The sequence below is a fragment of the Pseudopipra pipra genome, chromosome 7, assembly GCF_036250125.1.
Source record: "Pseudopipra pipra isolate bDixPip1 chromosome 7, bDixPip1.hap1, whole genome shotgun sequence".
In the NCBI taxonomy this organism is placed as follows: Eukaryota; Metazoa; Chordata; class Aves; order Passeriformes; family Pipridae; genus Pseudopipra; species Pseudopipra pipra.
Genome location: NC_087555.1, coordinates 36,093,216 through 36,120,736, shown reverse-complemented (window position 1 = coordinate 36,120,736; position 27,521 = coordinate 36,093,216). Strand labels below are relative to the sequence as shown.

General features: G+C 40.0%; 1 protein-coding gene and 1 long non-coding RNA gene across 4 annotated transcripts in view; one reads left to right on the top strand and one right to left on the bottom strand.

Annotated features, from left to right (window-relative positions):
• LOC135417453 (uncharacterized) overlaps positions 1-27,521 on the top strand; it is a 46,759-nt gene that overhangs the window by 6,518 nt on the left and 12,720 nt on the right. Inside the window, exons 3-4 of one of the 2 annotated variants that reach the window (XR_010432040.1) lie at positions 8,180-8,322; positions 15,671-15,784. This is a non-coding gene — a long non-coding RNA (uncharacterized LOC135417453). Of the gene's footprint in view, positions 1-8,179; positions 8,323-15,670; positions 15,785-27,521 lie in introns of those variants that run through there. The other variant, XR_010432041.1, reaches the window with a different exon arrangement.
• ARHGAP15 (Rho GTPase activating protein 15) overlaps positions 6,975-27,521 on the bottom strand; it is a 331,924-nt gene continuing 311,377 nt past the window's right edge. The window contains exon 14 of one of the 2 annotated variants that reach the window (XM_064661637.1): positions 6,975-8,256. In XM_064661637.1, coding sequence (XP_064517707.1) covers positions 8,073-8,256 — 184 coding nt within the window. In that variant the 3' untranslated portion in view covers positions 6,975-8,072. The remainder of the gene's footprint in view (positions 8,257-27,521) is intronic. The other variant, XM_064661638.1, reaches the window with a different exon arrangement.

The window sequence follows — 27,521 nt, the reverse complement described above, 5'->3', positions numbered from 1 at the left end:
TCATATAGTTCCAACACCCCATGCCACAGTGCATCCCATGTCTCTGTTCCCCCCTCCCATGTTTGCCTGGCTTTTTCAAAGCCATCTGGGAAGAAAAACTAGTTTACTGAAGGCCTATACTCTAGGAACACCATTCCCAAAGAGGTTCAGGTTGTCTGAAATACAGACTTTGGGGGGGGTGGGAAATTATACCATAGCAAAGAGAGTAAATATTACGACTCCCTGGACATATTCACTTGGTATGGGCCAGACCAGAGGGTCTGGAAACACGCTCAGATTGAAGGTACCTAGAGGAGCAAAGACACATCTCTCTCCTTTTTCAATTGCTGAGACTCCTACTTGACAGAAGAACGCTGATTTAAATTAGGAAAAACTTTGCTTTGGCCAAGCTGCTCTGTTCCTTCCAGAACGTGAAAAAAGTGGCCATGTCCTCCCTCTCATTCTTTCTTACACCCTGTCCACCCAGTCCTTCCACCCAATCTCAGACAATCAGTAAATTGTAAATACCCCATCTTCTCCATCAATGCTTGTGCTGAGTCTGCCTTAAGCCACTTAAAAGATCCACCTTTTTAATCTGTCAGCTCGAGCTGATATGCTTCATGATGGACTCCTGAAAAACAGGGGGTCTTTGTCCCCATGCCAGGGGTGTCCTGATGGTAGAAAAGCACCTGGGGCAGGAGAACAGAGACCCAGAAAATGCACCAGGTCTCAATTCATCCTCGTGTGTTTCGGAGAGGATGTTGAATTGTCCGGTTAAGGAAATGTTTCGATTTTCCAACCCATTCCTTTTTTTTCCCTCCTCCCTTTGTTTTGGGAAATGAGAAAAATATATAAAAGCAAGTTATTAATAAAACATCTATTATGCCCATGGGACAGAGGTCCTTCCGTATTGTTCAGATGGCATGTTTATTGTTGACATCTCTCTTTTCTCTGAGTATGCACAGAACCCTGAAATCCTTTTACATTTTTAATAAGATTATTTCTTTTTTTTCAATCTAGTGCAAGAAAACCGCATCTGCAATATGCATAATACTCTCAAAAACTGCAGCATCAGAGGGAAAGCACTGCCAATGTTTTTGGCTATCTGCACTTCAAAGGGACATGACGTGAAAAAGAATAGTACTAGGGGTCTCGGGAAGGTGCTTGTGTTTTGCATCTCAGGGCGTGTTTGTTTAAGGTAGCTGCTTTGTTTTTCAGTTCTCACATTTGAAGTGAAGAACATCATAAGCACAAAAGAAAATTCGATTTGTTTTCCAACCAACGGCACTCCGTAAACCTGGAATAACCAATATTATTGTGTTGTTTTTGCCTGAACTCGGGTGTCTTACGGAGCAAGGGGATTGTCAGCTCTACGTTCCTGCAGCACCGTGTGGTCTGGGGTAGCATGGAATCTGTAATTCCATGAAAATGTGGATCTCCAACTGGAAAACAATGTGCAGTATCACCTGTGTGCTGCAGCCTTAGAATGCAGCTTGCCTGTGGGAGCTGATACCCCTTCCAGGATCCTGGCCCATCTTGTAGTAAGTTCCAGATCCATATCCCTGAGCTGCCATAGGCTGCATTTTAATTTTGAAACATTAAAAGGCAAAAGCAGTCCCTGCTGGTGTCCTGTGGGTAAGCCAATAGCACAAAGACTGCAAGGGGCTCAGAAACTAAGGTGAGAGTGGTTCAGGCAGGTGCCAGATACCTTTAATCTGATCCCCACAGTGCTTATTTTTCTCCCAGGCTGAATATACATACAGCCAAAAATCTGCCACTAAGTAGAACTTTCTGGATGTTGCCAAGTGGCAAAGAGGGTTTAATTTGGGTTGAATTTGGGGGTTAGAAGACTGACTTTTACCATTCCAACATCCAGGAAATCACCAGTAACCATCAGTCCTACAGAACCCTGTCCATTGGAAAGAGCTACAGTGCACATATATGGATGGGGGTATAATGTTAAAGTGGATGCAGAGCATAAGGCATCCCTCTTGTCACTGCTGTTGTTGTGCATACAAGCATACTATTATTAATCCTTTGGGAAACCTGAAGCCTCCTGGGGTCACTCCTACTCCCTGTACTTTGGGTTATGGCACAGGAGCAGACCTGCTGCTGGACAGTCTCTTTTTATCCTGCCTTCCTTCCTGCTGCTGATTGCCAGGCCTGTGTAGCTGAAACTGCTGATGGAATTTTGGAGAGCTGCAAGGTGAGGTAGCCACAAGGGAGATACCAGCAGCACTGGTGTGTTCTCTGTATGGACCAGAAATAGCACCTAACTCCCAAAATTCCCTTGTGAACCTGGTCCATGCACTAAGGACAGTTCAGTTCTTCAGTGCAGAGGAGAAATCAGATACAAACAAGCTGTTTGACTCTTTAAAGAGCTGTAAAGAGTTCAATAATGAAAATATTAAGGATCCTGTCCCCTTGGATACCTACAGCTTTGTTCTAAAGGGCAGAATAGATGAACAGAGCATCCAGTGAAAGACAGAGCAAGTAGTAAGGGGTGTGGCAGATCTTCTATTCAAGGGAAGGTTAAATTGATTAAGAGACAAATGAGAGCTGATGTGTTAGTGGTATATAGGAGAGTGAATTGCCAGGAGAGGTCAGTCAGATGATCCTATTTAGCCTTTCCCATAAATCAAGAGCAAGTGGAGTGCTATACAATGGTACTAAAAGCTAATGAATTTAAAAGTGATACAAGTAAAATATTTTCTTACATGGTGCATAATTAACCTGGGAAATTCATCAGATACCATTAAGACAAAGAGCCTGGTAGGATTAAAAATGGATAATAAGTGACAGAAACTACATAAAGATAGAAATGTATACAGGGTGTTAGCCATTTACTTAAAACCATTTGCTGCCTGGGGCTGCAAAGAAACATTCCCAGTGGGAAAGCCTGACATAATGTTGGAGTTTTTATACCTTTTTCATTGCAGTGGGTAGGCTGGAGTCTGAGCAATGCACTGGTCAAAACATTTTCAATGTGGTTACTTTAACTTTCCAGAGCAGAGGCCACACCTCCACCTTCCCAAAATTGCAACCAAAAAATGTTCAAAAAGCTTTTGAGCTGATTCTTTGAAAGCTTATGAGCTTTGAGACAATATAGAAATCACTGGTGGAGAGATGCTCCTTCTGTCTGCCAGACATGCAGCCAGAAAACTTAGGGATAAGAGCTGAGCAGAGAAATTGTATTTTGACACAGGCAGAGGAGAGGAGAATCATGTGACATTTATGAGTCTGTATATTATTAACAGAAATATGCTCTGAAATGGTGGTGTTTTGTGGGTAACTAATTGGCAAGCATTCAGAACTTGCAGTCTTTTATGGTCCCTCTTAAACTTATTAAAGAAAGCCTTCAACTTCTAGTGAAGGTGAAAGGTGTTGCCCCAGGTATTTTGGAGGTGTGTGAAAAGGCTGCTTTACTGTGAGGTGGTGGGTTCCCAGCACCTTTGAAGTATTTCTGAGAGTTTAAAAGCAAACTTCAGAAAGCCAGAAAACTTCACCGCAGCCAAGAGTTTGGAAGACAGATTTTTTCCTGTTCTGTTTCCTCTGAGGCCCCCTGGCCCTTGGGTTGCAGGGATGGGTGCCTGCAAAAACCCAAATACCTGATTATATGGGTGAATTCAAGGTGTAGAATATAAAGTTTATGTGAGGGTGTTGAGGCGCTGGCACAAGTTGCCCAGGGTGGTTGTGAACTCCCTATCCTTGGAAGTGTTCAAGGCCAGGTTGGATAGGCCTTGAAGCAACCTGGGATAGTGGAAGGTGTCCCTGCCCATGGCAGGAAGTTGAAATGAGATTATTTTTAAGGTCTCTTCTAACCAAAACTATTAAAAAAAAAAGAAAAAAAAGAAAAAAAAAAGAAAAACAGAATGAGCACTAAAATGGAATGTTCTCTTTTGACACAACTGACTCTGTGCCTCAGTTTCTCACACCATTGATGTGCAGTGGTATTGCATCCCCAGTCTCATGTCTTGAGTCTTGAATGCATTTAATTTTTTTAAATTTCATTGTATGTTTTGTGTGAAAAACTGAAATGACGGCTCATGTTTTCTATCCAATTTGCAACCAGATCTCTGTAAAGCTCTGTAAGGAAAAATGGGCATTAATTCTCATAGTATTTTGGGTATGTTTGGAAGTATTGCTGAGTGTAAAAATAGCATGGAGTATGTAAGTAATGACAGAGGACATTCATGTACTGTGATCACACATGGTGAATTGGCACAGGGATGAGATTGCTGCTTTAGTAGCTTCCTGAAGCATTACTTGAGCAGTGAAGGTTTGGGGTATGGTCTGACCTCCGCAGGGCACTTGTTTGTCCCTTGTTCCTTAAGGAAAAGTTGTTTCTTTTTTAATCTGGATTGGGTGCTAGGAAAGGTTCCTATCTTCTGCAAAACAAGAATTGCCCTGGGCTCCATTTATGCATCCTACAAAAACCAGGACTTGTGGCTGAGACCCGTGCCTCTGATTAGGCTGACTTCCCTGTGCCCCATGTTTTCTCTCCGAAGCAGGAATGCCGTGCAGGGGAACCTGCTGTGCCGTGATAATGTGTGCATTCCCCGAGGCTCTACTTTCAGCCTCTTCTGAGAATTAACCATGTAAAATCTATACTCTGCCTGATTGCACTGGTGATTGTGGGTCCCAACTTACTGTCCAGCTTTCTTCCCAACTCTACCCATGGTCTATATACTATGTGGAAATGGTTTAACTGAACTTCTTGAGTGCCTTGGGCCTTGGGCTCTGTTGCAGCATGGGGTGTAGCTGTCCTGCCAGACAATTAAAGTTAAATGTATGGTGATTTTACATATATATATATTTATGTGTGTGCATAAATAAAAAGAGGGATGAAGATCTGTTCAGGGGAGTTTACACCTCCTCTTTCAGCTGCAGCTCAGCAAGTCAGTCCGTCTTCCTCATTTTTTTCATTCAGAAATTCTATTTTGCCATTGAATTTCTTGAGTTAGAAACTGACTATTTTTCTCCCAGGAGTTTAGGATTCAATAAATTGATTTTTTTACTTTTATGTTCATTAGAAATCTTTCTAGCTGGAAATGCCCTTTTGGTTCCATTAGAGTATGGTATCTCCTTTTACTTTAATCCTGGTTGCTTCATGCTCGTGTTTCTCACACAAGTTTGAATAGAAGACACTCTTCGTGGGGAGATGCAGATAAACATAGTGATTTTAGGACATATTTTCTCTGCTGCATTCTCAGCCTTCATTTTTCTGATCATTTACCATTAATAGCTCCTTGCTTAAATATATCTGTGGCTTTTCTCAAAGTGATACTAGCTCCTGAAAGAAAAGGTCTTCTGCAAGTCTAATTTTGACTTGCTAAAAATTTAGCAAAGTTTGATCAGTATTTCTACCAAGTGATAGCAAATGCTCTAATAAGTAACAATTGGAGGAGCAATCAGTGAACTGCTCATGGTGATGGAGGTCAAACTTGGACACTTTTCAGATTTAGAAATGTTTGTGTCCAGCAACAACAGAGTGTTGGAGCCCAGTGTTGTGAGCTTGGTTAAGAAAATCAAATTACCTGAGCAGGAGGTAAAACAAATCCTGCTGCAGTTAAGGCTTGAAAATTTATTTTTATTTTTGGGTTTTTTTTTTTTACTCTTATCATCTTTGTCCTTCTGGTTTCTGCTGATGGCTGGAGCTGTGGGGCCGCTCTTTGACTAATGGTTGAGTGAGTAATTTTTCCCATTAAATTAATGTAGATATTAAAGGATACAGGGAGAAGATTGGCCTCTTGGGGAAGGAAGCAGCTTGGTAGCAAGGCATGGCCATTCCTTTCTGTTGTCAGGATGAGAATGGATAGATGTCTGCTATAGGCCCCGGATAGAAACTCTCCTCTGGCGAGAGACACTTGTGTCCTCCCAAATTGACTGCCATGTTCAGGCTGCTTTTACAAAGCATTTAGCAGAGCAGTCAGCACTTTTGTACAGCATTTGTGTGAGGAACCCTTCAAACCCAAAGAAAGGCTAGTGTGTCCAAAAGTTTCCTTGTTGTTTATTTCCCCCCCCTTGAACCAAACCAGTTGATCTCAAGAAAGATACGGGTTCATTTCATAAGCCTTGTCTTGCTTATAAAAACAAGACAAGAGGAGTCTCCATGCTCCAAAGAAAGCTTAAAAGAAGATTAATTAATTAATTAAGAATCTTTTCTTCTGAGTGCAACAGGCTCCAAGTAACAAGTGAACTTTTCATTTCCAGTAATAGCAGAAATTACTTCAATAGCATGATTGTGAGCACCCGTGGGGCCATAATGTGAATGGTCTTTATTAAGGAATAGACTGAACTTCTGACTATCTTTCTTCCAGTCATTTCCACAGGCTATAAACAGCGCCTGGTTTGTTGCTATTAAAAGAGTCTACAGACAGGGATGCTGAAAAGCATTACTGTTTAAGTACTCATGGCCTGACATTAACATGAAAAATATTTTCTCGAACATAAAGTGAATTTGGGTTCTCCAGAACATTATAGTTTTGTTCAGAAATGATTGCGTTGAATATTTGTGAAACGAGGGAGATTTTATTTGATTTTGTTGTGTTTTTCATTTTAATTACTGGTCACCACCCCTCTGTTTTGCTTGATTTTTCAGACACGTGTGAAGTCAAAAAACATCTCTGGGGCAATTTTTATGTTTTCTTGGTGTTATTTTTCCATCTCTGTTAGTACCTGATGAAAGAGCCTGGTCTTAGTTAACGATCAGGCCTCGTTATATGTTTGTTCCCATAAAGGACCACTCTGAAGAGTGACCTTTCCTCAATAACATGGTATTTTGCACGACTGTGCTGAGTAAAAACTGAGGCAATCCATGATTTGCCGAGGTGATATTGAAGACATATCTCTCACGCACAGCAGACCTATGCATTAATCCTATGTTTTGGGGTCTTTAATTGCTTTAAATATTTGCTTCTAGATCTGTGTTTCACACATCTTATTTACATGGTTTATTTTTCATTTTATGAACAAATCGATAACCAGACAGACTCTTTACCACACTGGATTAGTTTTATTTATTCTCTTTGAACTTGATTAAAAAGCTGTCAAACATAAGTCTACATTTTATCAGCAGAATACTTTTACAAAACAGGGTAGGAGATGTGTATAGCTGGAAACATATATTTCAAAATGAAACAATATTTGATATATTCTAGACAGTTACCCTTTTGTTTATCCATGACAACTGAAACTAACCATCAAATGCATAAATTGATTCAAGTCTAGCCAAGTAATCCTAAGGGCATATGAAAAGGCTTTTTTTTAAAGTTCTTTCTAGATGAATTTAATGTAGTTCACCAATAAAGCATCCTCAGGAGCACAATACAAATGCTACAGAACATGAGATAGCTGGGGAAAGCGGGCAGATGTACAGTGTGATGAAGAATCAAAATGGATGTTACATTAAAATGAGCAGTCATGCAATGTCTTCATTTCATGTACTGCATTTAAGTAAAAATGCCAAAGTTCCAATTCCATTTTTAATTTCTTTTAGGCACTGTTATGCAAATAGTGACATTCTCATCTTGTTTGTGTTTGTTTATTTTATTTGTTTTAAAGCATTGTATGTAATTTTTTTTCCAGCTCTTGGGGTAGACAAATTGATTATTCATCATGCCTTTAATTTTCAACATATATCAAAGAGAAAGGTAAATTATACTCAGATTAGCTGTGAATGATCTGATATCACTGCTTTAATTCATTGCTTTTAATATACATATTTTAATCCATTTTCCACAAACCTCCTCAATTATTATTTGTCTTTCTGTGCCATTGCATATGTTGGTAAACAGCATTTTCTATGGTCTTGGGCCATATGCTGTATGCTCAGCTTGCAGAAAAAGTGACACTTGGAGTGCTAGCATAATGAAACTCTCAAAGGGTTAATGCAGAATACATATAGGCAAATGTTGACAATATTTTTTATTCCAATGTTTGAAAATTAGACACAAAATCATCATTAAGTTTGCACAAAATGAGGCATCTGTCACTTGAAAGAAAAAGAAATATTTCAGAAATATGTTTACAGAAATGTAAAAATATTAGACATCAAGACAGATGTGAACGTTTTCAATAACAGGCCCTGTCTGTCAGTCTTCCTCCGAGCCGAAGATCTTGCTGTACTCACTCAACATAAGTTCAACTATCTGATTTTGGTACAGCATGTGGACTGCCATGTTCCCTGTCTCCTTTTCAGGTCTAAGGAGCGTTGGTCCAAACACAATTCCTAAGCTTTGTGTTGACATAAGATTCACGGATTCCTTGGCTGCTATCCTGTTGACGAAAGGAAAGAATTGGTTAAAAAAGAAGGATGTCAGAGGAGTCACTGTTGCTCTTGAAGTACATAGAGGCACTTTTTAACTGATTCTCCTAGCAGGGATGTTTGTTTGGTTAACTTATCAAAAAGAAAGAAAACGGGGAGGCAAGAGAAAGTTCTGCCAATGTGGCAAATAAGGGAAGGAGAGTCATTGTCGTGCCAGAGAGAAGATTCCCTGCTTCCCTTAACGTGGTCTCCAGCACTGAAAGAGTTGTGGAAACCAAAAGAAAGCCCCTTAATATAGAGCTCATATGAAACACATTCCTTCTGCTAATTTAAATCCAATAAAGTGAGTATGGTCTGAAATGGATTGTGAAATTTATGTAACTAAAGACTTTTGCATGCCTTATCCTGACACAAAGTTTCTTGGAAGACACAGAGACCACATACCTTAATGAGATGACTTAGAAAATAATGGTAAGGATTATAACCTTTGATATCTTTATTACCCACAAAATTACAAGAGAAGGACTATTATTATTAAAAGTTGATCTTGTGTCTGTATTAAGACTTAATATTCCTGTGGAAATGGCATTAAGGATGGAGAAGTCTGGTCTAAGAACAGTATGGGTTTAATGGATGGAGTTTAGATAGGCAGTTTCACATAAATCTCTGCAGTGGTGAGTACAAACTAAGTAGAAATCCATTTGCCTCAACCCTCCAGAATACATAATGTATCCTAGGTTGGAAAGACTAGTAAATGAAGATACACATTTTATAAATAAATTGCACAGCTCTACGAAGGAATGAGAATGAAGTGTGACTTTAATATGTAAATGTTTTAATTTATGGATGCTTCCTTAACCTGCTAGTTTCAACTTAAATATTCCAAGTGGATTGTTGAAGCCAAGTGCTGCTTTTCCCCCCTCCTCTCCCATTGTCACTCATTCACCTTTTTATATTCCGGGCAGCAATTTAAATACCATCACAGCCTGTCTCTGTTTTCCCATACCTGTTGCTGATTTTACAGCAAGCTACACTATAAGGGAAAGAAACTTCATGACACATAATGGCTTCAGGCACTTAAAAAAGGGTTCCTTTCATGTTACTGGGTGGGTCATGTAGCAAAAAGCATCGTCTTGTGGATTTGTGCCAATCTTGTCGTTCACCACGTTCCTTGAGCATCAACACTCGTATTTTTTTCCTGTATATAAATAGGAAGAATTACTTAGTTCTGCCTCATGCTAGTAACTGTGGTGCCCATTGCACAAAACACTCTCCATATGGCACTAATCAGATTGGCTTAACTATTAGTTTCTTAAAATATAGCATCTTCATTAAATTTTTAAAAAATTAATTATCTCTCCTCTGTAGTAATATTAATATATCATCTCTTCTCTTAGGAGTTCAAAAAGTCTAAAAAGTTAGTAGTTTTGTTGCCAAATGACTGTGTGGGCTTCTGATGGATGTCACACATCTTTATCACAATTAAAAATGTTGCAGAGGTGACAAGGTTTTTTTGCTTGATGCCACTTAATGCAGAAGCACGTACATCAAGCTTGGGACCTCTCTGTGACAAAGACTTGATTTCTGTTGAGTTTGTTACATGGTAAAAGTTAGAAACCTCATAAAGTAGTTAGTGATGACATCAGGATGGGGAGACGTGTGTTCACCAGGGGAAAATAATTCAGCAGTTGTATCTTGTGTCACTTTGGAGATCATCAATTTAGCATCATTGCAATGAGTGGGTGCTGATAATGGGCAGCAGTGATGGAGCTGGAGGAGAAGCACCTTGCAGGGAGAAGGAGGCAGTGGACCATGGATGAGCAGAGTCAGGGGAAAGAAAGGAGGTGGAGGAGCTGTTTACTGAAGGAACAGGAGGGGACTGACTTCCTTTGTCTGGTAAATGTGGAGCAGGATGTTGGGACTCTGCGTTCCCAATGCGGACACAGAAAATAGAAGATTCATGGCTAACCCTCCTATCTTTGTTTGCCATCATCTTGAAGGAGAATAATTTTCATTGTTTCTCCCAGAGATTCCATCTCTCGCATCAAATCCTGGTAAAGTCCAGGTGTTGCCAACTTTTCTCAGCAATCGGGAGGTGAGGGTATGGCATGAAGCAATGGAGGACGTGCATGGTGTGTGATGGTGATGGAGAGGATGAGTATCTGTTGTGGTTCGTCAGTATGTGATGTGGCACTAAGAATATTTGCATAGATTTGGGGTGTCTATAGCTTAACACCGGAAAAAGAATTATTTTATTGAGAAAATTTCTTGAAAAATCTGGATGTATTCATGCAATTTTACTTGTTTTGATGACCATAATAAGCAAACTTAGAGACAAATAGTTAAATAATTTGTGATGAAATACAGCTACTGGAGGGAAAGAAGGAAGGAATTCAATCCAGCCTGAACAAAATAATTATAAGTTTGGGAACTTACGTCTTTTTGAGTTACAAATATTTACCAGTGAAATTCTATAACTAATATTTTTTTTCATCTGTTCACAAAAGAAGAAGTCAAAGCAAATCAGTATCAAATATGCACACTTAAAGCTATTACTATAGCTGCTAAATGAAATTGAGTTGTTAAAAGAGAAAATCCTGAAAAAATGGGCAAGAATTCCTTTTTTGGCAAGAAAAAGAGCAGAAAGAGTGATACACCATTTTCAACATAAAAAGTGAAAGGAAATGCCAGAGGTACTTTTTGTCAAGCCCATATGAAAGGAGCAATGATCCATCAATTTAAGATTATTTTAGAAACAATCCATAATCCAGTGCCACAGATGTTGGAATCATATCAAGAAATTGTTGGGCGTTATGCTGCACAAGATTATTTTTTTTCCCCAAAATAATTGAGCTTCAAGAAATGGCTTCAGTCCTTAAAGATCACAAGTCAGGAGGTATGCAGAAAATACAGTTCTCATTATTAATAGTAATGAAATTAATGATGTATTAAAACAGAAGAAGTGTCTGAAAGGAGGGTTCTAGTGTCAATGGCAGATATATAAGGAAAAATACTTGAAATTTATGCTTTGGCTGTTGCCAAGGCAACTGCAAGCTGGAAAGCGTGTGATGGAGAACAGGGCAACTCTACAGCTAAGAGGGTCATTGTATGGTGAGTTGGCTCTCTAGTTCCATTAAACTGACACTTTTCAAACTCTCTAAATAAAATCATTATTAATTTTGACATTTGGAAGGCACACTGGATTATTACTTCAAACACACTGGGTGTTAGGAAATGTTCTTCATCTATTTTTACTCCACAGTAACTGCTATATAACTACTGTACATAAAAAATGGAGAAGTCAGTGTACTTAGGGAGGAAATCCCCATTGGAAAGGGCACTGTTTTATTTTAGGCTGGAGGGTGTTGGAGAGTAGAGCTGTCCTCTGCCAGCTGCATTGAGAACTGCTCAATTTTGCTTTCTTGGCCTTTTCCAGGCTGTGAGGATTTAGTTTTACTCAATGTCAGGGGCATGTCTACCCTCAGCAGAAGTGGTTTCATCCATGCCTAATACTCTTCCACTGTTTTAAATTATATTTAAGGGTAACTTTTCAACAAGACAATCCTACTACTCTTCCATGAACTGGTAGTATAGATTATGACTGAAGGACAACATACTGAAAAACAAGGGATCAGAAGAGTAAGAATGGGTCTCTTGGTATAATATTATGGCCCAGAGTGGCAGGTGTAGGAAAATCCATCTTCTGAATTCAGTGGAGAACAGAAGGATAAAAGTAAGTTTTGATCTTATCAGAATCCTGTCTGCCAGCATTATGCACAATATTTGAGTTCCTTAAGGAAGTATCTGCCATTAGAGACAGAAACCAAGACTTAAATAGAGTTCAAGAGACATTAAAGATAAATGGAAATAAAGAAAACTCTCTGGAAAGGAGAAAAAAAGATATGTTCATGTCATCCGCCCTCTTCGTATAGCAACCAACCTTATAGAATTAGGAGCCAATTCCCCTGTGAGTGGGTTATTCCAGGACAGCCCCTTTGGGAGTGTTTTGTGCCTCTGCTGAACTGTGCTAGTGACCACTGTCATGGCCAGAGCTGCTCATCCCGACGGATGACAGGAATGATCTGATATGTGAGTTCCTATGAGCTACCTTAATAGGTCAAAGTCTGCGCATCCCATTGATTCACTTTGCCAATAATTATCCTCAAATTAGCCAATATCTGTTTCCTATCTATACTCAGGCATATGCAAATGTAATGTTTTAGCTTAAGGACTTGGCCCTGGGAAGGGCTCAGCTGCCTTCAGCTCTCCCCAACAATAATTCTGCTAACAGGCCTTTTCACTGCACTGTTACAGGCCAGTTTTTATGCAGCAGTTTTCTGACTTTTGCTATTGCAGAGCTCCCAATCAATTTGAACGTGTTAAAATTTGTCTCTTATGATGAACAGTTTCCAGCTCAACATTTTACCCTCCTCTCCCTCCCAAATGCTGGTTCACAGGAGTTAAAAAATAACAGGTATTACATACTTTGCTTTAGTGACAAGACATTTGGGAAGGAATCATCCAACCTTGAAATAAAATCTTTATTGAAAGCAATTCTACATCCATGCCCGTCAGATACATTGTATGATCAGAGGAGGTGTCCCAGGGGAAAGCTCAGCGCCGTAGACAGGGTTGATTACTTGGACCTCCTGTCAGTTCTTAACTCATTGACAATGGCTTAGACACTCAGCACAACTTTGTTTTCTTTATTTGGAAGTAAAGTTAATATACTTACCTTAACTGTGCCAAATGTAGTGGAAAATAACCTGATAATAAAACGTACCGTCCTAGCAAGTGATAATGCCTGTGTGTGTATAAGCACATTTTGGCAGGGCTTTTGCAGATGGGTTTTTCAGTGTTAGGAAGGAAGCATGAGTACAACATGATGCACAGATAATCTATCAGGTTTTCTCTCAGTGTATTTCCTTTCCATTTAAGGCCTGTTACATACTTTCCTGAGATACAAAATATCACCACAATGTCATTTTCTGTTGGAAATTTATTTCAGTTCAGCTACAGTAGTTGTTTTTCGGGAAGAAATTGAGTGGATTTTGGTGCTGAAGTGAGCTTTGAGAGTCCTCTTAAAGCACAAACAATGATAGAGGTCTTATAACAGGTCAAAACCTTGCAGAGATATTCATATGCAGCTGGATACACCAGCTTAGGAGAGAAATACACCCACTGTGAAGGAAGAGTGCTCTACTTAACTCCACCTTGGGAAACTTATGGAAGTAATTGGTGGTTAGTGAGCCCCTGATACCACAAACTCTATTTGTGTCAACTGTTCAGTTCCTTGCACTTCTGCATAGACAAATTTAAAATTTAGTATTAACTTCAGATTCTTGATATTTTATGAATGCAAGCTAAACCTCATTACTACTTATGTCCTGGCTTTATAGGTGATTTGCTCAGTTGCATTACAGTGGTATTCACCAGCTGATGAAGCTCAGCAAATGCAAACATCATCAGTTGAATCTTCAGCTTGTTGTTTGTGGGATCTCTGTTCTGTCTTAGGAGGGGGGAGCTTGGTGTGTGTATGCAATTGTGACCTGAGGTTTGTGCTTATGAAGGAGCTCCAAAACACTACAGTGTCTGTCCTTTTCAAAATGTGCCATGTGGTTTCCTCTGCAACAAATAAACACAATCCAGGGATCACAGTGGACTAATGCAGTTCTAAGCTACTTGTGTAAAACATGAAGGTATTTTAAATCCCTATTTGTTCCATAGGTTGAATTCGAAACAATAGCTAGGCTGGTAATAGAGAAACCAGGTCATGGCGTATGATATGTTACAAGTGGGGTCAGAAATAGTTCAGACATACTTAAGAGCTTGCTTTTGCTGAAAATAGCCTCGATGGCTCCTGGCCTACAGAAACTCCATAGGCTTCCTGTGCTCTGCAGCTGTGGGTTCGTATTACAGCTCTTTGGGAAAAATCCCTTCTCTTCAGTTGCTCTGGGATACAAGAATGAGCACTTGATGCTGTCTTCTGCTGCAGACTAGCCTTTAAATCTGACCATTGGATGGCTATATATAGTACCTGGACAGCTGACAGGGCCCCGGTGGAGAATGGGCTTCCTCAGGGGATCCCCCGCATATCTCACAGCACGAGCCCTTCCCTGGATGAACTGCCTTGGAGTGCAGCCCTAAATGAAAATAATAACTAAACTAACTCCGAATATTGCTTCACAGTTGGCTGAATAGACTCTGAGAAGCTGAAGAAAGGCATTTATTCTGGCTTAGCCTGGTTTAATAAGAGAACAGTTAAAAATAAAGTGTTCTCAGCATTGGGTGAACTTTGCTATCCGTATGACGTCCCTGCAGAAGAGCACATGTGCTCTTGCCTTTGCACACACCTCACACAGTGCCTGTCTTGTGAAGAATGTCTTTATCTTCTGGGTGGCTGAGGCCAGGAGGTAAAAACACATTTAGATATCTAAAGATACTCCAGTCTCTACTGGGGCTTTAATCAGGAATCTGCTTTGGAGAAGTCCTGCTTGTTCTTCTGCACAAGGGGAGGTGTACTGAGAAGCTGTGAGCAGGGTAACAGTATATCCGCACCTCAGCCTTGGGATTTTTTGTTTTTCTGGACATCTCCTGAGTTGGAGAAGGTTCAAAGACAGAGGGTGGACACTGGTCCATGGACAGCAAGGTCTGGAGATCATCTCCAAATTGTGGTGGCTCTGCCGAAGACCCTCATGTGGGCAAAAACTCAGGTCCCACTCCCCCAAACCATATTGTGTCAAAGATTCAAAATCTCTCCAAAAAATCTTCCCTATGACAAAAATTCCAGGTCTTCCTTTTGGAAAACTGACCCAAATGGGTGACCCACTAAATTCTTCTGTTTACTGACAGCCAGCACTCTGCCCTCACAGTTTGGCTTGTGTTGTAATTTTTTGTGTGTGAATGCAAACTGGTTCTGACTAGTGTTCTTAAGAGGAAAGATCTGCCTAGTCCATGCTGCTTTTGTGCCTGGAGTTTGCCTGTTTGGGCACAGCCTTTTGATAGGAGTCAGCTGAAGGCCATGAACTTCCTTAAGGAGCATCCTGGACTCCTCTGGCTGCAGCTCCGTGCACAAGGCATTCATTTCTGCCTGTAGCAGCAAATATATCTCAAACAACAGTGAACCCCTCTTCAAAAGCCACACGAGCACTGTGAGCATGAGCCTTTCCTTGGGGAGGGGATGAGAGAGAACAAAACCCCCCGTGACAGATGTTGGGCAGATGCTAAGGCACTTCTTAGAGGAGTTTGGATAGTGGAGTGATAAAGGCAGTGTGAGACTACATAGAATAATATATGTTCAGACAGAGATACACCTCACAGAGGCCTTAAATGTATTTTTGGCTGGTGGTGTAACTTTTGCTGTGCTTGATATTTTTTTAAAATTTATTTTTTAATTCTATTTCTGATTATTTTTTTTTTCTCCAGAACAACTAGCTTATTGTAAAGACCAACCTGTCAGAGGTCCTGGATCTGTATGCTTTTGTGGCCTGTGTGGTTCAGAAGGCAACAGATAGTTTTAAATAAATAAAGCTTTAACTTTTTAAATTGCTTAAATATTTTTGTTCAAAAATGCCTGAAGCTACATTTCCCTGTAACAGTAAAAATAAAAAGCAGTTAGTAACAATCTCGCTTAAATCATGAATTGTAAATATAGAACCTTTATCATCAGCACAGCACATCCAAAAATGTCTTTGTAAAATAAATCAAATTATATGAGTTAATTGATTCCAGGCAACATCAGCAACTGCAGGTGGAAACTGAATAACAGGATGTTTATTAATGAGGGACTATTAATCAAAATTGACAATATCAATTCCTGTTTCTTTTATTTGAATTCTACCTGCAAAATCCATGGACATACTCGCTGAATTTTAAAATAAAAATTTAAAAGTAAAGAAAACGCTGACACTTGGGATTTTAGCTTTAGATGTAGGGCTATTTGTTTAAACAGCGAAAGAATATCCTAAATCCAATTTGACAGGCAATGCCAAAGATGCCAGTGGTAATTAATTAGCACTTAATTTAGACCACAGAACAACAGGATATGGAATTGGTGCTCAGTGCCATTTCCCCTTAGGCTTCATCTCATGAGGGTCAGGAGTATGGCTGTTGCATTGAAGGTCAGTAAATAAATTGGGGGAACACATTGACACTGGACTTTTCATGATAGATATCCTTCACCCTTATTACTGCCTCTGGCTATGGCTGATGAGAAAAGGACTGCAATTGTTCTGTGAAGAATGCTGTGGTGCTACACAGGCTCGAGCTGAGCAAGGTATTGCCCGAGCTCATGAGTCGCACAGCCGTGGTGCTGGCGGGGAGAGCTGCCCCAACTTTGCATCTGGGCTGGAAATAAACTTCTGACTGCAGCACAGAAAGCTTCAGGAACTCTGACAGGCGAGAAAATTCACTTAAAAGCCGCCCTTAAGTTTGCTAGATTTGCGAGCTTAGCTTTAGATTAAGCATAATTAAAATCAAGGGAAGATTTTAAAGTGAGGTTAGAAACTAGGTCAGCAAGGGAAAAAACACATTTCCTTATTATCCCTCTTGTCTTTGTCTTAATAATATCTGGTACTCCTCCATAGAGCTAAAGGCTCTTAATAAAGGTGGATTAACGTTATTAGCAGCATTGTTTTCTGATGGGGACACCGAGGCTTTGATGTGCTTAATGATGGACAAACAGAAAAGGCAGAGCCACCAATTCTGCTGGTTTGTAACTCAGTGAAAGAAGCCACTTTCTGCAGCACACCCAAAGCAGAGGGGACATGGAAAGCACACAGGAGACCCTATGGAGCCTTCTTCCCAGAGGCACATCAATTGTACTCTTTGATTCAGATTTACTGGTAGGAAAGATAGAAAGATTATGAGACTCAGTATTATAATTTAATCCTCCTGCTCCCAGTAAAATTAGGGCATCTTTCAGCCAATTCTATGCTCCCTCTTCCAGTAATCTCTACCTGTCTTTCAAAAGAGGGGCTCAGGTGGAAGGTGTCAGCACTGCCACTGATACTCAGTGATGTTACAGCTTTCAGAAAACACTTCTTAAAAACTCTACCCTACTATCTTGAAGTGGTCCAGTTCCCCAAGTCCCACAGGGTGATGAACAGTGGAAACTTCAGCATTCACAGCAGGGTGGTTCTTGTTGCACATCCCAAATGTACTTCACTAGCACAGCTTTATCCCCTTGGTCCCCAGAAAGGCTGCCTGCATTGCTGCGTTAGGAAAACACTGAGTTAGACAGCAGTCTGTGTTCAGAAAATATATTTTGGAAGCCCCAGGTTAGCAGTTATTTTAACTTTCACTTCATCACACCCTTTGCAGCGTGTCTCTGGGCAGTGAGTGAAATTTTGATTACTCTGAAAGTCACTGACAAAAATCCCAGAGACTGGGAGCCAGAATGGAGTCAGAATTTCACCTCATACAAGCTTAACTTTTCTCATTTTGGATGATATCTACTTTTACTAAGTGGAATTACTGCTTTTGATTATGTTCCATCTATAACCTCTCGCAGCCTTCAATTATAGCCCTTTTGCACTACCGTAATCCAGCTGCCAGCAAATAACTCAGCCCTGGATATGACAGGTTTACTTTCTGACTTAGAGCCCAGAAGGGGCAATTGGCTGGAATTTCAACCTGGGATGTTGAGCTGTAGACAACCTGCTCAGAAATCTTTGCTGGTGAGCCTAGAGCTGCTCTTGAAAAGCTTAGTTTCACTAACAACACATTGTTCTTGTCCGGTGTCATGAATTAATTATTCAATTCTGTGAGACAACCAGTAATTTTTGACGTTGAAATCAGAGAATGTGGCAAAGAGTTCCATGAAAGTCAGAGAACAAATTCTTATTGAAGTTATCCTTTTCAGTGAGCTCTTGTATAATGGATTCACACAATCATTTAGTTTGGAAAAGATCTTTAGGATCATCAAGTCCAACTGCTGTAATTACTTTTTTTTTTCTTTTCAAGTCTTTTTTAAATAATGAAAAAAATAATATTCACCTATAAATTACCTCCAATATAAAATCTTCTGGTTTTAACCTGTATTTTCACCATCTTGTTTAAAATGAGAGACTTTTTGCAGTGATCTATCCAAAAGAGATGATTTTGTGTGGGATCTGACCTCAACCAGGATTCCTACTCTTCCAGGTTCAGTTCTGAACTCTCCACAAGCTACAATTGCAATATATATGCACTGCATTTGTATCAGATTTGAAAGATGCTTTAACATGCCTCCCAGCATCACGATTGTTTCAGCCCTGATACTCAACACGAGTAGGATGAATGTAGCCTTTAAATGCACTAGTGAGTATGTGCCATGAGTCTTTGATTTCTTTAAACTTATTTACATTTTACTCGCCCTTGAGCAATGAATTTACTGTGTCAGCATTGTCTTTTCTACTTACACTTTGTCTGTCTTGTCCTCTCACCTTAGCTTGATGTTTATTTTTTTGTGCATATTTTTTTGTGTGTAGTCCATTGCACTAAATGCAGGAACTGCCTGGAGTGGAGGATTTTACATATATTGTGCTTTTCTAAGAAGCACCCTTTGTAGTACTGCAAGTTCTGCAATATTTCCTGGATTTAAACTAGCTTTGAATTTTCTCATCAGTTTCTTCAAAGTCAAATACCCATTCACACATGTACTGGTCTCAGATGACTCTGGTCTAACTGCCTTAGATACTTTATAAAGTGTTCATTCTCTATACAGGCAGCCCCACCTCCCTTAGCAATTGTGTTTCTTTCATCTTTGAAGCTTCAAGTGACCAGGTGTGCCAATGTCTCCTTCTGCCTGACCCTGATCAAAATCCACAGTTAGAAAGACTGTTGAGGAAACAGAGACGAGTCTCTTAGACCTCCAAACCCAAATCATGTCTGACAGAGACTGAAAGATTTAGGTACAACAGGTGCAATCCTGCTGTTGATACCAAGGCATGGTCATCAGTCTTGGGACAGCTCCCTCACTAAGCAGCTTCCAGGACATGCTTTTGTAGGTGCTGCATAGATCTTCCCCTACAGCAGAAAATGTCTAACTTGAAGTGAATGGTTGTAGATGGATTTACAAGCTGAGAAAGTGCCTCTTTAAGAATGAAATATTGTAGTTTCAGGATGCAAAGCTCTATAAAAGTAATTTAATACAAAGAGTAATGGAAACCTGTTAGTGTTTAACCCACGAAGGTTACCAAGTTCCTCCCCGTAGTGGTCAGGTGAGATCCAGAATGTGTTCACCAAGATTTGAAACTTTTCCTGAGTTAGAAATCTCTGGGTTGACTCTGAGTCCAGAGCAGCTGCAGTGGTTTCCATGGGTGGATGTTCTGAAGGAATGAAAACTCATTCTTCCAATGACACTTTTATGAGACCGTTATCCAGACATGGAAACAATCCGAGCTGTCTGAGGAGGTGGTATTAAGTTGCCTGCTACTACTGCTGCCACAGCCCTGTGAAAATCCTCTCTGTGCTGAGAGTTTGAACAAGACAAACTGATGTTCCCAGTAAACTTTACTTACTGGAAAGCTTCCATATGCTATAGGTTTGTACCATAGTACCATATGCTGTGTGCTGATAGTGTGTGGTGATTGCTGATAGTGTTTGGTGAAGGTCTGGCCTTGGAAATGTGGACAGCAATGATCTGGGAAGTGGGAACAGTTTCCAGACAGATGAAGTGCTATCCTGAGGTGGTTTGGGGAGGCTGAATTTAGTGCTGACACAGAGAACATGGTGCAGAACGTTTGAGCTTTTTCCATGAAGGTGCCTGGAGAGCTACAGGAGAGGGATTGGTGGGATCTGTAAAAAACACAGAACTTTTCTGAATTCTCTTTTCTTGGCCCATCTCCATGGCAAGGGGTCTTCATTTGGAAGACCACAGCAAACTCTGGAGAGGATGTGGCAGTGCTGTCTAACGTCAGGGCTGAGGTGGTGTAGAAACCTCCAGGCCTGGAGGAGGTAACTGGTTGCATCTTGTGGACCAGGGGTGGAGGCAAGCTGGCTGGAGTGAGCTGCTTCACAGATTTATGATTTTATATTGCACCATAATGCGCAATGTACGAAAAGATAAATATTTTCCATTCAGCAACATCTTGCTGTATTTTCATCTAACTCTATAATTTTAATTATAAAGTGAACATAACCTGTATCAAATTATGATTTTGTTAACATATTGAATGAGGACAAGAAAAATAAATACCAGATTTTATACTGTACAGGCACATGAAGGTATAGTAAAAAAATCTGGTTTCCTTGACCACATTGTCATAATATGCATATATAACTGCTTATTGAATCCAGGCTGTGTAGACAACAGAAAGAACACTGGCTCCATACCATCACAATGCATGCCCACAACAAAGAGGAGGAAAGAACAGGCTCTTTCATTGTGTGTTTCTAAGTATTACCAACATAAGGGCTAAAAACTACCTCTGTCTGAAGTGTATCTATACAGCCATGCATAAGTTATTAACTGGGCTCCCTCAACACAGTTGCTGAAAATATTAATATATTCAAATTATATTCTAGCTACTGCAAAAACAGTAGATCAGAAAAATGTATTAAAATCTCTTCAGACAAAAGGAGTCATGTTATTTATAAAGTTCCTTCCCCCACCCCCCCTTACTGGAACACAAACCTTCATTGTATATAGTACATGAGAATGCAAGATGATCCTTAGATGTCAAAATGTGGCTTAAAGTTTGAATGTAATCATAAAACAGTGACTCCAGCATTTGCCATAAACAAATTGTCACTGGTATTATGTAACTTAGACTATTCATAAAGTATAAAAGATGGGAAGAATAAAAGGTGGCTGCCAAACACTATGGGCCAAATCTGAAGGTTGTGCCAAACTGTGCCAGTGGGCTGGGAATTGCAAACCCAGCATGGAATTTGGATTTGCACTCCTCAGTGCTTGGGCTGCTTAAATTAGAGTGAAGCTATTTTTTTTTTTATTTGGTTTGTCAGTAAGGCAGCAAAGCAGCAACCAGTGGTTTCTGCAGCCCCCCCTGCTCGCTCTTAGTAAAAGGTGTGAAAGTGGGATAAAGTTCCCTAACCACCACAGGATGGAGTGGTTTTCTGGGGTGCAAAGAGGTGTAGTCAGTCACCAGCAATGCAGCCTGGAAAAGGAATAATCACCCTCAAATCTGGTGGTCTTGAATTTTTCATGTTATCCGGAGTGCAGGGTCCCGCCTCTTTGGGCTGAGACCCTGCTCTTCACTTGGACCCCTCTGGAAGGCTAATTAATGATGGAAGACCATACAACAAGGCAGAAGGCCTTGTCTGTGGGCAACAACTAATCATTCATGGCCACTTTCCTTTAGTCCAGGCTTTAGGAGTAAAGTATATCTAACAATACATGCGGTACACAGATTTAAATTGCAGCTAATGTTTGTTTTAATGCCCTTTATCAGGGACAGTAACAAAACTATATGGTTGTCCAACCCTCTCCCTGCCCCCCCCCAACTTCCTTATAAAAGTAAAATGACTTTTTTTTCCCAGCCTGAAATAATTGCTGAAGCAGAGATACTGGTTTAACTCATTATGAATTATTAGTGGAAAAGTGGGTCTCAGAAGTATGTTACATCTGAAATATTTTTCGTCACTTGAACATGTGCCGTCCAGAACTGGCCCTGTTCTACCAGGCACTGGGAACAAACACTTTGCATTCACAGATGCTCCTAATTTGGTGTGGTTTGGAGTGTAATTTAGATCAAACGTATCCATGTAAATGAGTCAGGGTTTCTTAATTAGGTGCCTCTAAAGAAAAAACTTGGACCACATCAGTAGGTGTGGGTGTGGTGCCCACAGTACTGGAATCTTTTCTATAGATGAAGCTTGAGTTTTGTTCAGGCATACTGTAGGTTTTTCTTTCCCTTTTTTTTTTTCCTTTCCTCTTTTTTTTTTTCCTAAAGCACAATAATAAATCTGCAGATGGCATAGACATAAAGACGCTACTTCAGAGGAGCTGTCTAAAACACTGTCTCTTTGGCAAATGCCTTAAAGTAGGTCATTCTGCTGTGATTTAGGTTTATATTTCATTGCCAGCTTTTTGTTCCCATTACAAGTAGGGTGCATTCCAGTCCACAGATTTGCTCTTCCTTTTTTTTTTTTTTTTCAAATTGGTTCTTATTTACAAGAATTTGTAGATCTTCGTAAGAAAATGGCCAATACCCTGTCAGAAGTAGTAATCATGCACTTGACCACAAAAAGAGATGTATGAAGGTGATAACCTGCAGATGTTGGAATGTAAAATACCATTCTCTGGAAGCAAAAACTGTATTGATTCTCATAACATGGTGATTGAAATTATTGTTGCATCTTTTGCAATGTGTGAAAAAGGATTTGATCTAATGTCATGCCAGAACTCTCACAGAGCATGGCCCTCCATGGCCCTGGTTGTTCAGGTATTTGCTTTTGCTTTTTATATATCTGCCACTGAGAAGTGTGTATTTTATAGCTTATAAAAAAAAAAAATCAGGGGCTATTTTCCCATCAAATTGCTGGGGGATTTACATGCCAAACTTCTAGCAGCCTTAATGAATTACCTGCATAAATTCCCTTTCAATCAATAATAGAATAGATCTTATTGTGTTATATTAATTATTTTGCACAAAGCGCTGACATTTTGGCATTAAAGTGTTTTTTGTGTTTGTTTGTTTCGTTTTTTAAGTTCCAATGAATATCTAAGAAACTTCAAGCCTATTATTTATTTTACAGCCTTAGTTCTGAGAAAAATCGCATATCTTTAGGCAGCAAAATGAAAAGCACTGCAATTTACCCTTTGATGACCTGGTCCCGGACATTAATGTGTATGGGCCCTATATCCCAAAACAGCAAAAAAAAAAGGTGGGGAAAGCCATTTTGTAGTGAATTGAGCATTCTTAATTTTGGCCAGCAAAAAAGCATTTGAGCTGAAAAGAAAACTAACTCCGAGCAATATTGAGAGGTTACAAAATCACATAAATTAACTCCGCCGGTGATATTTTGCTGAAGCTTGTGTGAGTGCAAACCAGAAGCGGGATCCTCACGTGGTCCTGATTAACTGAAGAGTCCTTAGCAGTAACCAGCCCTCCCTGGGATGTGCTGGCCAGATGCACATGTACTCCCACAGCACATGGATGAGCCTTCAAAGGCACGGGGGGCTCGTGGTGGGGGATTGGGAAGCAAGTGAAGAGTGGAAGTGAGAAGTGTTGGCTGTGTCATGGTGGGAAAGTGCCTTACCCTCTCCATTCCTCACTTTCTTTATCTGCACAACTAGGATAATAAAACTTACTGACCTGAAAAGGAAGTTGGGAGATTTAATTAATGTTTGAAAAGCTTTTTTGAGATCGTCTGATATTGAGCAATGTGCGATGAACAATAGGAGCTCTTGGAAACAGGGGCTCTATCTATCAGGATTTGTGTACTGCACTCAGCACAATGGTGCAGTGCAGCCACAGAGTCAACTGTGTCATAAATATTTAAATTAAAACTATGTTAATTATTTTTATCATTCTGTTATTTGCTGATACACCAGTTCAGTACTTGGTAGCATTGAAAATACCAAGTGCAATTATTTGCCTGACTGTTATGAAAATCAGGGTTTATATTTTTAAATGTGGTTGTGGAAATAGGAAGTAGATGGAAACATGGGTGAAAATGTGGTTTTAATTACTCATCATTCTTCTCGTTAAAAGCACTAAACTGTAAGGTATTCTCTGGTGAAGAGCTAAACTTTATAAACTTTCTTATTCCACAAAAAAGTAGGATTGGGCAAGACTGCAAAATCCTCGGTAGCAGGTCACCCCCACCCCAAAGTGTGTAAAATCAAAATGCATAAAGGTGCTTCTGAAAAGCTGGATTTCTTTATTACCTTTAACCCAAAATCTACTATTACTCCTGTCCTGTGCACACTTGTGCCTGGTGCACATTTTCTTGTGTCCACTAATGTACAAAGGATCAGTTTAGTAGACTGATGTGGGCTTAGCAGAGAGAAAACGGGTTTAAATCTTCTCCTTCCCCCAAAATGAGCCCCGGGAAGATGTGGTAAATGGGATGAGTGTTGACATTGCTCCAGCCCCTTTGTAAAACTCTTCTATAGCTGAAACTGAGACAAGCACGTGGGCAAGAACACATCTTGATATGTATATTTGCCCTTCTCAAGTTAGAAGGCGATTAATTCATTTCATGTAAATTTTAAAACACGAGTCTTTTACGTCTCTGGTCAGTCACTTGCTTACTCTTCTGGAGCAAGAGGATGTTTCTCCTCCTCACATTTCCTGCAGCTGCTCCCAAAGCCTATAGGAATATGGTTAAACTTTTCTCCTTGCTGCTGTCCCATGGCTGAAGAGCAAAAACTGCTCATGAGTTCCCTGATTATAAAGAAAGGTCTTGATTCAGGAAAAAAATTTGACAAATAGTCTTTTTTGTGCCTTCAGTTAAGGTCTTCTGAACATTCTTGAATCTGGGCATTTTTTCTGAAGGAAAATTTAAATGCCCATCCCACAGTTTGGGTTTTAGGCCTTCCACAGGTTCACTGAGGTTTCCCAAATAGAATTTTTTTGCACAGTCCTTCCATTCTGGGCATTGTTTTTAGTATTCAGTAACTTTTACCTTTATTATGATTATTATTATTAATTATTATTATTATTATTATTATTTTCTTAATTAAAAACTTGCACAGTTCTTAGTGTAATCTGTTCTTCTACTGTGTGAAAAAAGGGTTCTCCCGAGCCTACATTTAATATGTGAGCCTGCCCAAAACTGCTGATATGACACATAGTTTAGCAAGTGAAAACCACATATGTTTGCTACATCTTTCCTCCACCAACTTTAGAGAAAAAAAAAAAAAAAAAGAAAAAGTTTGCAGACATCCCCTGGTTATCATTACTGTATACTGTACTTTATTTTCTAACTTTCCCTCAGAATTCTGGGTACTGCTGCTGGACTTGTCATCACATTGTCATCGTGTCCTGGTGTGCAGGCTACTGTGAGCTGCTGGCTGTGCATGGCTTTTCTCTTTTTCTACTCTTTTTTTTTTTTTAATTTTTTAATAGGTAGAAACAAGTCTGTTTAGTTGTATATAGTTTGCAAAAGCCTTTGCTCTTCAGAATAGTTGCCATGTGTTGTGGGGTTTGAGGTGGGGGGAGTGTTCCTCCCCTTGTTTGTCAAAGTTGGATGTTTTTCTCTGTTCATAGAACTATGAACATGAGTGAAGTTGTTTGTTTTTTTTCAAAACAGCTAAAGCGTGACATACCTATGACTTTCGTTAGATAATATGTTACTATCAGTGCATTTGTCTTAGATGAATAGTTCTACTCTTGATGAGGAGCATATTTCCAGTGAAATCAATGCAAACAATTAGTAGTGAGAATGAAGAATTTAGGCAGAGGAGGAAGGCAATCAAAAAGAAAATCATCCTTCTCTCTCTGAAAGGGCAGAAAGCATGGATGGCATCTGAAAATGTCTTGCCATGTTATGTACAGTAGGGGAAAAATGGAGCAAAATAAATGGAGTTTCTTTGATTCAAAGGTGAATCAAAAGGTATCGGTTCCTGCCCGGACAAGGCAGCCAGAAAGGGCACATTAACAGATCCACGTGATAAAGCAAGAGGCAACTGCAGAGCTCCCCAGACAACTTGCCTGAAGTGCCTGCCAAGGAGGCAGATGCTGCTGCTGGAAGAATATCTTCCACAGTTGGGCATCTGGGTTCTGCGCTTTCCACAGAAGGGAGAGGGATGGGAACGTCAGCCTGGCCCCTGCCTTCCCATTTAATTATTTCAACATCCATTTTATAGTTTTGTAAATAACACATATTATCCTGCCTTTGTGTGGGGGAATCGTGAGCAAGGAGGGGGGTTTTTGTCTATAATATACCCTTTTGCAGGGGTATACATGGATGGGTAGAGCCAGACTGGAGCTTGGCTGCCCTGCGCTCCAGCCCGGTCAGATGTGACACAGCTCGGATCTGGGAGTCGCAGAGCTGCCTTGCGGTGGCACGGAGCTCAACCTAATAAGCAGAGCAGGCTGAGATTCATTAATTTAACATTAATAAGCACAGCTTATTAGCTCAGGCACAGTGCTGTATAATGCAGGCACACAGCTTCTCAAGCAGAGCTGCGTCCGCCCTCACCAGCTCGGAGCACGATGCAGAGGACCCAGTCAGGGTGTTCCTTTCCCCTGCTGCATTTTGCATAAGGGAGAAAAGAGAATTTTTTGTGGTCACTGGAGAAGCTTCTTTGCAAATGAAAAAAAAAAAACCTTCCAGGGTTTTAGATTGTATTGCTAGCTTATGCTGAGTCTTTAAGTCATTTAAACTCCTCGTGCCTCGGTTTCCCAGTGGGTGTGTAACAGCTACCTCAAGGTGTTGTGGTGAAAATACTATATGGTGAGAGTAGTATGTGGTGAAAATATCGACCAGAAAATACTATAAAGAGTGAAATACTATAAAGAGTGATTCTCCTTCTGCCTCACTTGTATTGTAGTTGTGTGAGTAAATTACTGGTTGCAAATAGGGATTTATCACACAGGGGTTGGTTGTGCTTGGTTCACGTTTGTGCAGAGAGCCAAGACAAGGTTTCTGCATCATTTCATGTCCTGTGTGTGCCTGAAAAATTGGGGTCTGAAAGGTGTATCAGATTTATCTGGTGCCTGTGATTAGCTCACTGTGGGAGTAAAATTCATATGTAGACAAGAAAAAGGGAAGAGTGGAGACCTGTGGAACTGGGACACTGTTTCCACAGATGCATAGGACAGCAATACACGGGCTATATACAGCAAACAAATATTTTCTAAACATTTTCAAATAAAACAGGTTGTTTTCTGTAGCCCTTTATTTGGGAAAATCCCTACTCGGGTTTTTTTGTTTCTTTCCTGTGTCAAGTCTATTTGTTTGGTTTGCTCATCTTCAGAAGTATGAATAATCTAATAGTAGTTGTGCTCAATTATTTTCAGTATGAGTCCTAATAAAGCAATTCCTTATGGGATTAGACTGACAAGAGCTATGTGATATGTCTGTTCATCCTCATATTTTGTCTATTCTGCTTTCAAGTAGAATAGATTTCATGCAAAGACAGATGGGAACATTGGTTGGTTGGGTTTTTTACCCATTAAGTACAAGTACAAGAAGAACAGGTACAGCAGCCCAAAGTTTTGCTTTTAATCCACCTCCCATGGTGTTCATACGCTGCACTATGACTTCTTGAAGCTTCAGAGAGCTTGGTTTAAGAGAGATATATGGCAGGGGTGTTTAATTCCTGCTGCCAGGCCTTTCTCATAGGCTCTCTCATCTACTGCTTTGTCTGGGTTTCTGAAGA